Source organism: Colobus angolensis, unplaced genomic scaffold, assembly GCF_000951035.1.
Source record: "Colobus angolensis palliatus isolate OR3802 unplaced genomic scaffold, Cang.pa_1.0 Scaffold15, whole genome shotgun sequence".
NCBI lineage: Eukaryota > Metazoa > Chordata > Mammalia > Primates > Cercopithecidae > Colobus > Colobus angolensis.
The window spans coordinates 10924772-10939367 of NW_012114599.1; the positions used below are offsets into that span (position 1 = coordinate 10924772).

The 14596-nt window shown below is 35.3% G+C and overlaps 1 protein-coding gene across 2 annotated transcripts in view; it reads left to right on the forward strand.

Annotated features, from left to right (window-relative positions):
- HNRNPLL (heterogeneous nuclear ribonucleoprotein L-like) overlaps positions 1-14596 on the forward strand; it is a 40975-nt gene that overhangs the window by 16925 nt on the left and 9454 nt on the right. Inside the window, exons 4-8 of one of the 2 annotated variants that reach the window (XM_011935948.1) lie at positions 1048-1128; positions 3118-3219; positions 3306-3378; positions 7922-7993; positions 12216-12433. In XM_011935948.1, coding sequence (XP_011791338.1) covers positions 1048-1128; positions 3118-3219; positions 3306-3378; positions 7922-7993; positions 12216-12433 — 546 coding nt within the window. Of the gene's footprint in view, positions 1-1047; positions 1134-3117; positions 3220-3305; positions 3379-7921; positions 7994-12215; positions 12434-14596 lie in introns of both variants that reach the window. The other variant, XM_011935949.1, reaches the window with a different exon arrangement.

Consider the following 14596-nt stretch of genomic DNA (forward strand, 5'->3'; position numbering starts at 1 on the left):
GATATTCTTTAGATTTACTTAGACATTTTGTATCTTAAATATAGACTTATAAATATATAGTATTAATATATTTATAATATTCGGTGTTGGGAAAACATAAGTAATACAGTGTAGGTACTCTGGTTTTTGTTATATCTCTGGTGTGTAACAATGCAACTGTAAATTATAGGTGCTCAAGAAATTTCGTGGTAGTTGAATAATTACTCCTAAGTAGGTATTTAGAATCTTAGATGACTCAGACGTCTTGTTTAGTGACATCTAACTGTTTGGTCTTCCTTGGGTCTTTTCTTTATAGCCATTATCCCTTGAAAAATGAGTACCAGAGTTGTTCTAATATTAGCTCTTAATACATATTTATTACTATAATGCAAGTGATTATAATATTAAACATTTCAGAGTCACATTTGGAAAAAATACTCATTGATTATAGTTTCGGTTTATTTTATATCATCAGAAGTTATTTTAGTCACCTATTAAGAAAATAACAATTGAGGATTCATTTAGGAGATGAAATAGGTGACAGTGCTTTCCAAATGTTCCATTGGAACTTCTTTAATGTGGGTGTATTGTGTAGGTGAAGAAATAACTTAAGATTTATTAAAGTGTAATAATTTTAGGCCAGTATGGTGGTTCATGCCTGTAATCCTAGTATTTTGGGAGACTGAGGTAGTAGGATTCCTTGAGCTCAGGAGTTTGAGGCAGCCTGGGCAACATAGTGGGACTCTGTCTCTACAAAAAATGAAAAATTAACCTTGTGTGGTGTTGCATGCCTTAAAGTCTCAAGCTACTCGGGACGCTGAGGTGGGAGGATCGTTTCAGCCTGGGAAGTCAGGGCTGTAGGGAACTGTGATCATGCCACTGCGCTCTAGCCTGGGCAACAGTGTGAGACCCTGTCTCAAAAAAAAGTAATAATTTAAAAATCTAATTTTATTAATAATCAGTAGAAATGACATCTTGACAGTTGATGGTTTTTAGGTAAAACGAAGTATAGCATTAATGTTTTTCCAAATGTAAAGTGTGAAGAAATCTTGTTCTTTTCCTTCATAGGATGTTTTATATACTGTCTGCAACCCTGTTGGCAAAGTGCAGCGTATTGTTATATTCAAAAGAAATGGGATACAAGCAATGGTTGAATATCCTTTATTTGTAAATTTTTATTGATGTGTAATTCATGTGGATCTTATTTTTTCTGGCTTAAGCATTTCTAGACTTTCTTTCTAGAAAGAAAGAAAGTTTACTTTCTCGAAACTCTCACAAAAATCTGCGTGACTTAGATTTAAAAAATGAAACTGCAGTACTCATAGGGAATTTTACTATTTATAAGAATGACTTGCGCCGGGCGCGGTGGCTCAAGCCTGTAATCCCAGCACTTTGGGAGGCCGAGACGGGCGGATCACAAGGTCAGGAGATCGAGACCATCCTGGCTAACACAGTGAAACCCCGTCTCTACTAAAATACAAAAAACTAGCCGGGCGAGATGGCCGGCGCTTGTAGTCCCAGCTACTCCGGAGGCTGAGGCAGGAGAATGGCGTGAACCCGGGAGACGGAGCTTGCAGTGAGCTGAGATCCGGCCACTGCACTCCAGCCCGGGCGACAGAGCGAGACTCCGTCTCAAAAAAAAAAAAAAAAAAAAGAATGACTTGCTACCAGAAAGCAATCTAGTGCTTCCTCTTTAAGCTGTTAAATAACACTATTTGAAGATATGTACACTTGTACTATTTTGGAATTTATCCCAAGTGAACTTTTCTGACTCCCTCTTTAAAATAGTTTGGAAGTACCAAAACTTCAGAGTCAGTAAAATTTTACCTTTTTTTATTGAACCTTTAAAATGGTAATGGTTTATGTAAGAACTTCTTTATGTTAAATTTGTCATACGTTGAGTAAAAAGAGCAAGTTTTACAAAATAGTATAGATAATACTCTTTCCCCCAAGCTGGACCCATCTTGAAAAATAATAATAAAGAGAAAACCCCAACCTACGTGTGCATGTGTATGCATAGAAAAAGGTAGGGATATACAGCAGACTCTTCAATAGTGCTTACTTCTGGCAAGGCACTTTTGTTTTTTTGTTTTTTTACCTTATATACCTTTGTGATTTTATTTTTTTAAAATTATGGGCTTAAGTAATTTTTTTAAAACACTGATAAAATTTTAGATAAAGTATTATAAAACTCTGCCTTCTCAGAAATATATAAAAATCATGTATTTTGTTTTGTATTATTTTGGCTCTTAGTCATGTTCTTCTTAAAGAGTAAAATCTTTTCTGTTTCAAGGTTGCAAGTTGTCCTTTGCTGGGGAATGGGACCATGCTCCATTATCTCCTCTGCTTTCCAATTTATAGAGTACTAATGATGACCTAAAAGAATTAAGGTAGATAGTTTGGTTGTATTGTTTTCTTTGGTACCCTTGATTATTATTTTTTTTTAAGACAGAGTTTCGCTTTTTGTTGCCCAGGGTGGTCAAGTGATTCTCCTGTCTCAGCCTCCCGAGTAGCTGGAATGACAGGCACCCACCACCACACCCGGCTAATTTTTGTATTTTTAGTAGAGACGGGGCTTCACCATGTTGGCCAGGCTGGTCTCGAACTCCTGAGCTGCCTCAGCCTCCCAAAGTGCTGGGATTACAGGTGTGAGCCACTGTGCCCAGCCACCCTTGATCTTAAAAATAAATTCTCCTGGCCAGGCGCAGTGGCTCACATCTGTGATCCCAGCACTTTGAGAGGCCAAGGTGGGCAGATCACGAAGTCAAGAGATCGAGACCATCCTGGCCAACATGGTGAAACCCTGTCTCTGCTAAAAAAAATAAAAAATCAGCGGGGTGTGGTGGCGCACACCTGTAGTCCCAGCTACTCGGGAGGCTGAGGCAGGAGAATTGCTTGAACCTGGGAGATGGAGGTTGCAGTGAGCCCAGATTGCGCCACTGCATTCCAGCCTGGCGACAGAGCAAGACTCCGTCTCAAAAACAAAACAAAACAGACAGTTCTGTTAAAATTCATCCTGAAATAGGTAAAACATTTCCAGAAATAAAAGAGCTACTTCTGATTATTTTCAATCCTGTCCTTTGGGAGTGAATAATGATTTAAGTATCAGATACCTTAAACCAAATTTCCTTAATAGAGCTTATGTTTGAATCAGTCCTTTGTGCCCAGAAAGCTAAAGCAGCACTCAATGGAGCTGATATATATGCTGGATGTTGCACACTAAAAATTGAATATGCACGGGTAAATATTTTTTTCAACACCCTACCAAAGAAATATTTATGCTTTGGATATACAGTTTGAACTTACATTATTTTCAATCTTAACAGCCAACTCGTCTAAATGTTATTAGGAATGACAATGACAGTTGGGACTACACTAAACCATATTTGGGAAGACGAGGTAGGTATTTCATGCATTTTAGAATGTACTTAATCTGCTGACAAATATTTACATGCAGTTAGATTCTTTTTTTCCTGAGATGAGCTAGTTCAAATGAAAACCTTGTTGATGAATGCTTTTGTTGCAAAAGGCCATGTAATGCTGGAAAATAACTTTGAACATTAGTGCCCCCTACTGGTATGTACTGAGCTATTTATATTTAGTTCAACAAGGAGCCCACACATTCAGGCACGCCCGCAGTTCAAGGACTTGCATTTCTCCAAGCAGCTCTCTCTCTTTGGAGGAGAGGAAACTGATTCAGAATATTCCTTACAAACTGCAAACTTGCACACTGCTTCTCTATGGAAAGGACTTTCCCCCAAGCTGGACGAGGCATTAAGAAGGATAGAGGACTCCAGCAGGCTGACTCTACACTTCATCATGCACAACATCGGCATCAGCAAAAAGCCCTCTGAAAAACTCAGACTCGCAATTCACCTTGACTGCATACTGCATGCACCATCACCCCAAGTTTTTAAAGGAGGACACTTAACAGTACTTCAGAATTGCATGGGATGAACACCATGATAGACTGTGCCCATTTATTCAAGTTGTATGTATATATTGGTCTGATTTCCCTTAAGGTTTCAGTTGTAGAAATTAAGACTTTCCACTAACGGAAACTAGACTTCATCTGCAATGTTGTAAATCTTAATGCCCATTACTGTAACTGTTTGCAGCTTAGATTCAAATTGTTAATTGGCAAATAATGAGGACCAGTTTATTAACAGGTCTTGGGAATTGGTAACGCTCAACCAATCCACACAGATAGTAAAAATAAAAGGATTAGAAAGGTGCACAATTGCTGCACTTGTTTACTTTTTAAATTTTTTGTTTTTTTCTCAATTGTGGACACTAAACAGAAATTCTAACATAATGAAAAGGTGCATTATATGTGAAAGATGTTCTGTGTGGTTTGATTTTTGTAAAGTGGCTGTTTATAAGTTGTCACTTTTTGTAACAATTTAAGGTTATCACTATGTCAATTTGTGTAACTAGAAATTTTGACATTTCAAATGTAGGTGAAAGTAACATGTCTGTTCAAGGTAGAATATATTTAAACTTGATAAATCTGAAAATAAGAGCATTTCATTTGAGATGCATCTTCACCTATAAGTGCTAGATTTCATGAGCATAAATTTGACTGATAAAATTGTTCAACTAACTGTGTAGCAATTCTGGAATATACAAATTAAAATGTGGATCTTGTAAAAACAAGGGGGCTGCAGTATTGGCTACATCTTAACTACAATATCAGTGTTTGAACCACAGGTTGGAAAAACTCAAGATAAGTATGTCTGTAAAAGTCAGTGACTAGAAAAAAATTTTATGGCATACAAAATATCTTGGGCAGTGGGTGCTCTATAGTGCATGTACTCTAGCAAAAAGAAAAAGACAATGTGATGATTGATCTTTTGCATGTTTGCATATTTAGGACTTTTACATGATTGGCTCCTTTAACTCTCAATTCCCAGGAAATGATCTTGCCTCATGCATGAAATTGCAAATAGATTTGTTTTGTAATGCAGCTTTGGCTAGACCCCATGTTTTTCACTACTTATGGAAATCTGCTTGGCCTAGCTAGGGTTGGTGCAGTTGATGTCAATATTAGAAAGCAAATCCTTAGCACTCAAACAACAGGACAAGTGGTTGATGAGAAATCTCTCACTTCTGTCAATTTACAGGTTTTGACCACTCGGTTTTGGTTTTTTAAAAAAAATCTCATTTGAAATAGTTTTGGTTGCGGTTTTCTCAGGGTCTCTTTAAACAAGTATAGATAAGCTTATTTTAATAGTGTTTACATTTATTCTTTTTTTTTTTTTGAGACGGAGTCTTGCTCTGTCGCCCGGGCTGGAGTGCAGTGGCCGGATCTCAGCTCACTGCAAGCTCCGCCTCCCGGGTTTACGCCATTCTCCTGCCTCAACCTCCCGAGTAGCTGGGACTACAGGCGCCCGCCCCCTCGCCCGGCTAGTTTTTTGTATTTTTTTTTTTTTTAGTAGAGACGGGGTTTCACAGTGTTAGCCAGGATGGTCTCGATCTCCTGACCTCGTGATCCGCCCGTCTCGGCCTCCCAAAGTGCTGGGATTACAGGCTTGAGCCACCGCGCCCGGCCTACATTTATTCTTTTGAAAGATCTGAAGTTTACACAAAGCCAGCTGAGGTTAGTTCTTCATATAATTCTGGTTGGTCAGATAAGTTTGGAAATGTGTAAGGTAGATCAGTGAATAGTGAATTATAATTAAAGCAAGTAAAAGAGTTTTAGTTTATGCTTTCAAGGAAATTTTTTGTTTTCTAATTCCTTACAGATATTTGTCTTGCAAGACCATAACAGTTTATGTTTTTGTTTCTGTAGAGCTCTTAGCTTACACTCAAGTTGATAGCTATTGAAACTGTTAGGTTGCTATCCCCAAATAAAGACCTTCATAAACCTTTTTTTTAACCAAAAAAAAAAAAAATAGCTCTTTTAAAAACATAACTTCACTTTTTTCAAAGCCCTTTTCAGCTTGAGTTACGTTTTAGTGTAAAGAATCCCTAACCAGGATGCCAGGGAACCCCTCCAGAAATCTTAAAACCTGTAGATAGGTACATCTTTTTGGGGAGAAGGTCCACAGCTTCCATCAGATCAGTTGACTCTAGGAAAGCTTACCACTGTTTAGAAATTGTTATATTTAGTGTTCAGCTTTCTGCTCACTTCTGTTTTACGTGACCTATTAGGTAGTGAATACTTCAAATAAAGTGAATTACTAATGAGAATGTTTGGCTGAAAGATACCTTGGAAGATAATCTAACTCCTTCATTTATGAATGAAAATTGTTTCTGTGACTATACAGCAAACTAGTGGTTTAAATTGGAATCATCTGATTCCTTACCCAGTTCTCTTTCCTTTATAGCACACTGTTAACTGTATCAGTAAAACTGAGTCATGAAGACATTATGGTTGTGGTTTTAAGATTCCTAGGTAAGATAAGGAACTGTATTTAGTGTTTGATGGCAAATGCTTAAGCAGAGGAACATTAACAGAATGGTTAGTAGGCTAGATTGGCTCAAAAGGAGTGAGACTTGCATGATGAGAGATGTTAGAAGCCATGTAGTAGAAGGAACTGTGAATGTTAAGATTGAAGAAGAAATGACTTGGGGGAAATGGGGTCGGGGGGACAGTCATAATAACTTCTCGAGCATTTAGAAGAAGTTTTGGACAATGACTAAGTCTGTAAGGCCCCAAATGGGGTAGATTATGGGTAGAGGATCAATTTCTATACAATATAAAAATTAATTTTCTCACAATTTAGGGCTATCTGGAAATCTTCTTATTGGTTTTGGGTAAGCAGAAGCTAAATGGTCCCAACTGACAGAGATGATGTAAAAAGAATTTTTACATTGAATAAAAGTTAAACTAGATGGTGTCAGTCCATTTCAATGCTACAATAACTTGGAATACGTGATTAAAACTCTACTTCTCTAGACTGAAGTGAAAATTAAAGTATTTCTCATCTCCCATAAACCTCATTTGTTTAAGTGACTAAGGATATAGGTAAAGCCTCTCTGAATTTTCAAGGATTAGAATGACCAGAGTCTTAAGATTCATATTTTTAAAAATCTTATTGGGCACTGTAATTTCATCAGCAAACTTTCTAAAAGTATTGTACAATGATTTTTAAAATTTACTAACCAACATGGGAGGTGCTATTTTAGAAACTTATAAGTAATTTTTTTGTTGATGTCTCTAATTAGATTTGGGAAAATTGGCATGCTTTTTCTGAAAATGTAGCTAGAATAAAAATTATCCTTTAGAGTATTGTAGTATTCTCATCCAATAATGTAGCCCCCTTGGTTAGCTTTATCGTGGCATCTTTAAAGTTTGGGGGTTGCTCATAGTCCTACCTGGTGTTAAGGTCAATAGACAATGACCTATTCATGATATAATATGAGCCAGTGATGTGAACATTTTCAGCTCTCAAGTCAGGTGTTTGTAAATATGTGCATATACATGTAAAATACTCTGTGTTTACTGATTGTGAAACCATGTAATACAGGTTGTTGTTGGCTTATGCTGAAACTTCTTGAAAGAAGCCCACTTTGAAAATGTGTTGCTGTTGAAGCTAATAGTATGATTCAGGTACTGTCTTTCAAAAGTACTGCACTTAAAGCTTGTTTTAAAGACATGTATTGGTAAAAACTTCTGTACAGTGTCAAACCTCTAGCATTGTGTACATTCACTTTCTGAAAAGTATCCATTCTTCCTTAAATTTGAAAGTGTGATTGTATTTGGCATTTGCCAAAAAGATATATTCAAGTTAAGTGGAATTTGTTAGATAGAATTAATTTTTTACACTCTTGGTGTTGTATTTAAATTGGATATGAATGGATGTTTAAAGTTAACCAGGAATCATATTTCTTTTATGAATTGTTGTATTGGATGTTTTGAGTGGGTGTTTCCCATCTGAGAACTCTGTTAAGTACTTGGATCAAAATTGTTAAAATCATGTTTCTACTTTTGTGTTAGATAGAGGAAAGGGTCGCCAGAGACAAGCCATTTTGGGAGAACACCCTTCTTCGTTTAGACATGATGGCTATGGTAAGTTGTCAAGGCAGAAAGAAGGTAGTATAGATGAACTGTTTGACTTGCTGCATTTCTGATGAAGTATGGCACGTTTCTTGTCTCTGTATTTTTCCTGCGCATCTGCCTCGGTTTATATGGGATCAGTCCCTTATAATGTACTCCCAGGACTTGTCCAGAATTTGTTTTCTTAGGATATTGATTATAAAAAAAAATCATTGAGATAAGTGAGAGCTACTAGTTGGGGACTGAATACTTTTTTGCCATTATATTTTGGTTTGGTTTTGATTTTTAATGGGTTCTGGCTTGTAAGAGGACCAGAAAGAAGAATTACTATTCAGTAAGTGTATTTTCTTTCATTCCAGCAATTAGGAACAAAGAGGAATTTTGAGTAATAAAGGCAGAAATAATAGGGTATTTGTCAAAAAGGAAACATGCTTTTGGTTAGACTCACCTTTTAGTTCTATAGCTGGTATTTTGGCTTCAGTTAAATTTGTTCATATTTATTCCCCTTTTAAAACTTCTCAGCTTTTACTGTTCGCTACGTTGACAAGGTTATGGAACCTAGAATAATAATCTGCCCCAGGAAAAAGTTAGGTAACATTAGGTATCAAACTATTGTTCATAATTATAAGTAGATCTTTTAACTAGCTGTAAATGGTTTTAAAGTATTCTTTAGTTTTTAGTGGTAGTTATTGACTCTGCCTATTCTGTGCTTTAAAGTTGAAGCACAATACTATTAAAAGTGGCAGAAAATAGAAATTGCTATGTTGTAGTCTTGGGATTGGTCACTGAAAAGCACCTGGTATTGCCTGTTGTCCTAAATGGTTCAAATTGCCTACATATTTACTTTAATGACCATTCTTAGCTGTGAGTTTTAGCTTATTTTCTAGTGTTTTTCTTTTGAACTCTAGGAGAGAGAGAGAGAGTGTGTGTGTGTGTGTGTGTGTGTGTGTGTGTGTGTCTTCAAGGTTCCATAGTCTATACGGCAGAAAAGATTGAAACCATCTCTGTTTTGTCAAAACAGTAAGTGTGGTATAGAATGAACATCTTACTACAGTTGGTTTAGTGAATGTGTACCTTGATTATTTTTCTTAGTTATTCCTGTAACAGAGTAAATATTAAACATGGTTGTATGGGTAGTTCTGATCCTGCAATAAAGAAACATTGGGTGTCTTTTGCACTTAGATAATGGAGGGTTACAAAAAATTTGCCATTACAAGTTTATAGTATAGTTGTAGAGTCATGGCAGTCAGCTGAAGGCTAAAACCTGGTTAAATATTTTGCCAAAGGGGATTAGAAACATCTGTGAAAGAATAAATGCAGGACAAGAAACTCTGCTGTAGTAGTGTGGAAACAGATTTTTTCTTAGTGTAAGTCTGCCTTCCTTTATAAAATTTTTACCGAAAAATAGTATAAACAAAATATGTTATATACCCTGCAAAAATTTTTTATTTTTAAAAAGCCTATTGTGAAATTTTTTGAGAGTTGTGGGATTGTGTTAGGGAGGGTATCCATTCTGACCTGTCTCCATTAAGATATTTAACTCTGAGGTTAATTTGTTCTACTTTTCTAGGGAAGTAAGCAAAATGGGGTATAGGAGGAAGGAGAGTGAATAAAGAGGCCGAGAAGTGAAGTAAGATGAGTAATAGGGGAAAAAGCAAAGATGGGGATGTGTGCTAGTGATATTGAGCCTTTTTACAAATATTGCAAATCACAAATATATCCCTTCAGATCAGCAGTTCAGCAAAACAGGTTTACTTGCATTTTGGAATCAGCTTATAGATGACCTTTCCTTTTCCTGTATGATGACCTATAAGGGAATAGAGTTAATTATGGTTCAGGACCCATAGATTCCATCAGAGTAAGTTTATTCATTGGTTTATTATAGCAGTATGAAATCTATGTGAATCATCACAATTCTTTACATCTTTTAATTTGGGAAGCCCAGACTTAATGATTTGAGCTGGTAGGAGCTTTCTTAGTTGAACCGTGGCAGAAATTGATATATAGATTTATTTGCTATAAGCTCAAGAAGAGTTTGTATATTAATTTGTAACATCTTTGGATATAGTTTGTAGACCAAAGATTTTAAAGCTTAAAAGATGAAAAATGTCTTCAAGATGTTAATATACCATTTATTTTTCCACATCAGTTTTTTAAATATTTGAAGCATTAGTTTTTTGAACACCCAGACTTTCTATTATCAATTTAGTGTAGAAAACTTTTAAAAGACTTCTGATTTTTCTTATCTTAAACAATATAGGTAATAATTTAAGTAGTATAGATAAGGTAATTTAATAATGATGGTTCAAAGTCATAGTTGTAAACATCAGTTATTCTTTTGGATTGATTTTGGTTGTTATGTAGGGCTGTAGATCTCAGGTTTTGGACCTTAGCCACTATACATAGAGTAAAAGTTTCCACTGCCTATCTACCATGTGTCTTTTTACTTCCCTGAAAAAGAAAATTCAGTGTGATGATGGCGAAGTGTCATTACTGTACAAGCAAATGGTAGGTGGTGGGGAGGCAGTGTATTATGTATATGTACTTTTGCAATAGGAATAAGAATAATTGATATTTGAATCTTGGTGTGTGTATAACAGTCTAAGAGGCTAAAATATGTAATTACTAAACAGTCGCTCATTTGGATTGTATTGTTAAACTACCAATTGCCAATAAAAGGAGTAGTTGAAATCCATGACCAATTTAAGGAGACACTGATGATGATACATTGATAAAGTATTCCTCCCTAAAACTGCCGAAATTCACACCGTGTTTGTGTGTGTTTGGTGGTATTGTTCCTGTGTTGTTATGAATGGCAGCTGTTATTAGAATACCGAAAATTGGAGTCCACCATAAGCTCTAATAGTATGTTATGAATACCAAAATTTAGTAGTTCTTAGTAACTCACTTAGTAGATAGATGACAGCTGTCCCTTAGTCTTATTTACAAAAAGTGCAACTCGGTGGCATTGCATACTCTTTCGTTCTTGAGAAATGGAGAAAGGACTTGGATTTTTGGATTGGTTTTGCACATCAGGGGGACCTTTGCATGTACCCAGACGATGCTTCTGTTATAATTAACTTAGGAGCACCTAAGATGTGTAGGGTTTCTGTTTCTGAGCTGCATGTCTCCTTCTTAGTTGCTGCTTTTGAGTTTCTCTGTCTTCTTATTGCTGTAAAATGTGCCCTATGCCTACTTTGAGTGTCAGTTTCTCCACCGTCATTTCTTTTCATTCTACACTCTCGCTTTATTTTTTGTTACTTTTATTGTGGATGGGAAAAACAGATAAAGTTGTTTAAAGCTACTCTAAAGTTAGCAAGTTGATTCTTAGTGAGGATTCTCAATGTAAGAAACACAGATTTGTGTGTGTGTTTCTGCTGAAATAGTTTTAGATACTCAGGCATTATTTCCTTCTGGGTTTTTTATATTGTTTCCAAAAATGGAAGTTGTAGAGTAATAAGACACCTGTGTGTAGTTGAGTTATTAACTAAATATAGGGTTTTAGTTTCCTAAATTAGAATTAGGGGAATAAGATACCAACCTGAAAGTACACAGTAAAATATATTCAAGGAAACAACTTTTCAGTGGGACTGAAGAGGTTCTTTTTATTATATCTGTATAGAGATAGCTTCCTAGATTTCACTGTACATGTAATATTATTACTCCTCCAAAAGACATTGGCAGGTGGTTTATTTTTTATTTATTTATTTTATTATACTTTAAGTTCTAGGGTACATGTGCACAATGTGCAGGTTTGTTACATATGTATACATGTGCCATGCTAGTGTGCTGTACCCATTAACTCGTCATTTACATTAGCTATATCTCCTAATGCTATCCCTGCCCCCCCTCCCCACAGTAGAACCTGGTGTGTGATATTTTTTAAATTTGAGGTATAATTTATATACAGTGGCCCCAAATTTTACATTCATTTTCTTAACCCCCACCCCATTGCCTTTTTTGTTAAACTATCATTTTTTAAAAATATAAACTCATAGCCTGGTGTATGCAGGTATAGGTCAATATATATTGTATCTGGTGCAAATGAATACAAATTTTATTAATTTTCCTTGGGTTATACTGAAATATCCATACATTTAAATTTTCTTTGTACATCAAACTAGCTAAGATTAAGAGTTTATTTTTTGTGTGGTGCAGTATATCTCCTAAAGTATTTATAAACAGAACTATATGTATATGTTAGTTAATTTGTTTATTTTGATCATTTTTATAGGATCCCATGGTCCATTATTGCCTTTGCCAAGTCGTTACAGAATGGGCTCTCGAGATACACCTGAGCTTGTTGCTTATCCATTACCGCAGGCTTCTTCCTCTTACATGCATGGAGGAAATCCCTCTGGTTCAGTTGTAATGGTTAGTGGATTACATCAACTAAAAATGAATTGTTCAAGAGTCTTCAACCTATTCTGCTTATATGGAAATATTGAGAAGGTAAGTTTCTCTTTATATTAGTTTCTTTTGCTAGGATATTCAGTAGTAATTCTGAAAAGGCTGCAAATACGTGTCTTCTTCTTGTATCAGGAATATCCAAGTTCTTTCAGTAATGACCCACATAAGCTAAAAATCCATTATATAGGAACTCTGGAAAATGTTTTTTGTTGGTAAGTAATAAGTATAGGTTGTTGATACTACAAATATTTTTTAAATAACCAATATAAAAAGTCTAAAGCAGTAGTAACCAACCACTATGGTATGAGAGGCATGAAGTCTATGTTTTTGTGATCTCATTTCAGAGAGATTCTAGCATTTAACATGTTGAAAGAACAGTTACTTTCATGGAGGGTATATATAAAAACAAGCTTAAGAGCCTAGCCAGAAGTTGTGAATGTCAGAAGAGTTCTAGAATTTATGCACTTGCCTCCTAAATGCCAGGATTCTATTATCTTCAGAGGAACCATGTGCATTTAGCTCAATCAGTATTTGAAACTGACCCACTTTGATAGAATGTGTCCAAAACTTTCTGTCTAGCAATTTACATATTTTGGAGGTCTTTAATAATTGTAACTTTATTATCAAATAACTGTGTTTTCCCCAAATCTGCAACATTTTATTTATTGATCTCTCACAAATGTGAGATAAATAGTTTTTGAAAGAATCATGGAAAATTTAACTAGGAAAATGAATGGTAGTCTTAAGTTACCAGTTGTTTGATACACTTGCTAATTTGGGTTTTAGTACTGTAGTAATGTGTTTTTTTCTGTTTTAAGTGATTTTAGTGTTCTTTGCAACAATAAGTACTTGAAGCATGTGAGTCACTGTGTGGGAGGGGAACATGGCTTGGAAAGTTGCTACATTTAGTTCTTAGTTCATTAATTCTAAAGCCTCCTTGATCAAAGGGAGCAACTCTTCAAAATTCTGAAACAAGAATTTTGTCAACCATTTGATCACAGTAGGAAAAAAAAAAAAGAAAACTCCACATTTGGTCTGGGGGATAACATATGGGGTACTTACGCTTGTGTAACTGGCCAAGAATACATGGGATAGGTTTAGTAGCATTGGGAGAAGTATTATTTTCACACAGACACTTTATCTTAGACCCAAATGTTAAGTCAAGTGGAGGGAACTGCATGTTTGATAATTAAATGGGCTTTAATGTATATTTTAACTTTCTTTATATTTTCTTTTTGTGCTTTTCACATATGCAGACAATCAGAATCAGGCAATTTAATCAACATCTTTAGTAGATCTTTGTCTTTTGTGTTATAAACTGTCTCATATGATTTAGAAACTCAAATTACTTTTTCTAATGAAACTTAGATTTTCTGTATGTTATTTGACTAATTCTAGTCTCTTTTACTCTACATCTCCCAAGTTTTTAAAACATTTGAAATGACAGGCTATGGTACATTGAACTCAAACTATCATAATCCTTTAAAGATCCATATATAGTTAATTTTTTCTTTCTTTTGAAGATTTACCAATACAAGAACCACATATTTAATGTGTATATTTAGTCACTGTTAGATTTGTAGATAGTCATTGGATTAAATCAAGGGAGAGAATTTTGCCCATGAGAAGACAAGAGATTTCAAATAAAGCTGAAAATCCTGTTACAACTGAGTTTTGTTCAAGTACAGGTGTAGTATGTCCTATTAAAGTGGGTAGTTGAAGTGATGGAAATAGATGCCATGTTGCATTTGTTGTGTAAATACATTCTCAGTATTCTTCAGAGGTCAATAGATAAGAAGGAAATACGTTCAAGGTGTCATCTATGCCATTGATACAGGAGGCCTCCCTTATCCACAGTTTTGATTTCAGTTACTCACTGTTAACTGCTCCAATAATAGGTGACTACAGTAAAATAAGATTCTGTGAGAGAGCATGTTCACATAATTTTTATTATAGTAGATCATTTATAATTTTTCTATTTTATTATTTTGTTGATCTATTACGGTGCCTAATTTATAAATTAAACTATCATAGGTATGTATGTACAGGAAAAAGTGTAGTATATATATGCTATGCTTATATATAGTATATGCTATGCTTAACCTCTGTCTTTCTTCCCTTCCCTCCCCTCCCCTCCCTCCTTTTTCTCTTTTCTTTTTTCTCTTTTTTCTTTTCAAGACAGCGTCTCACTCTGTCACCCCGTCC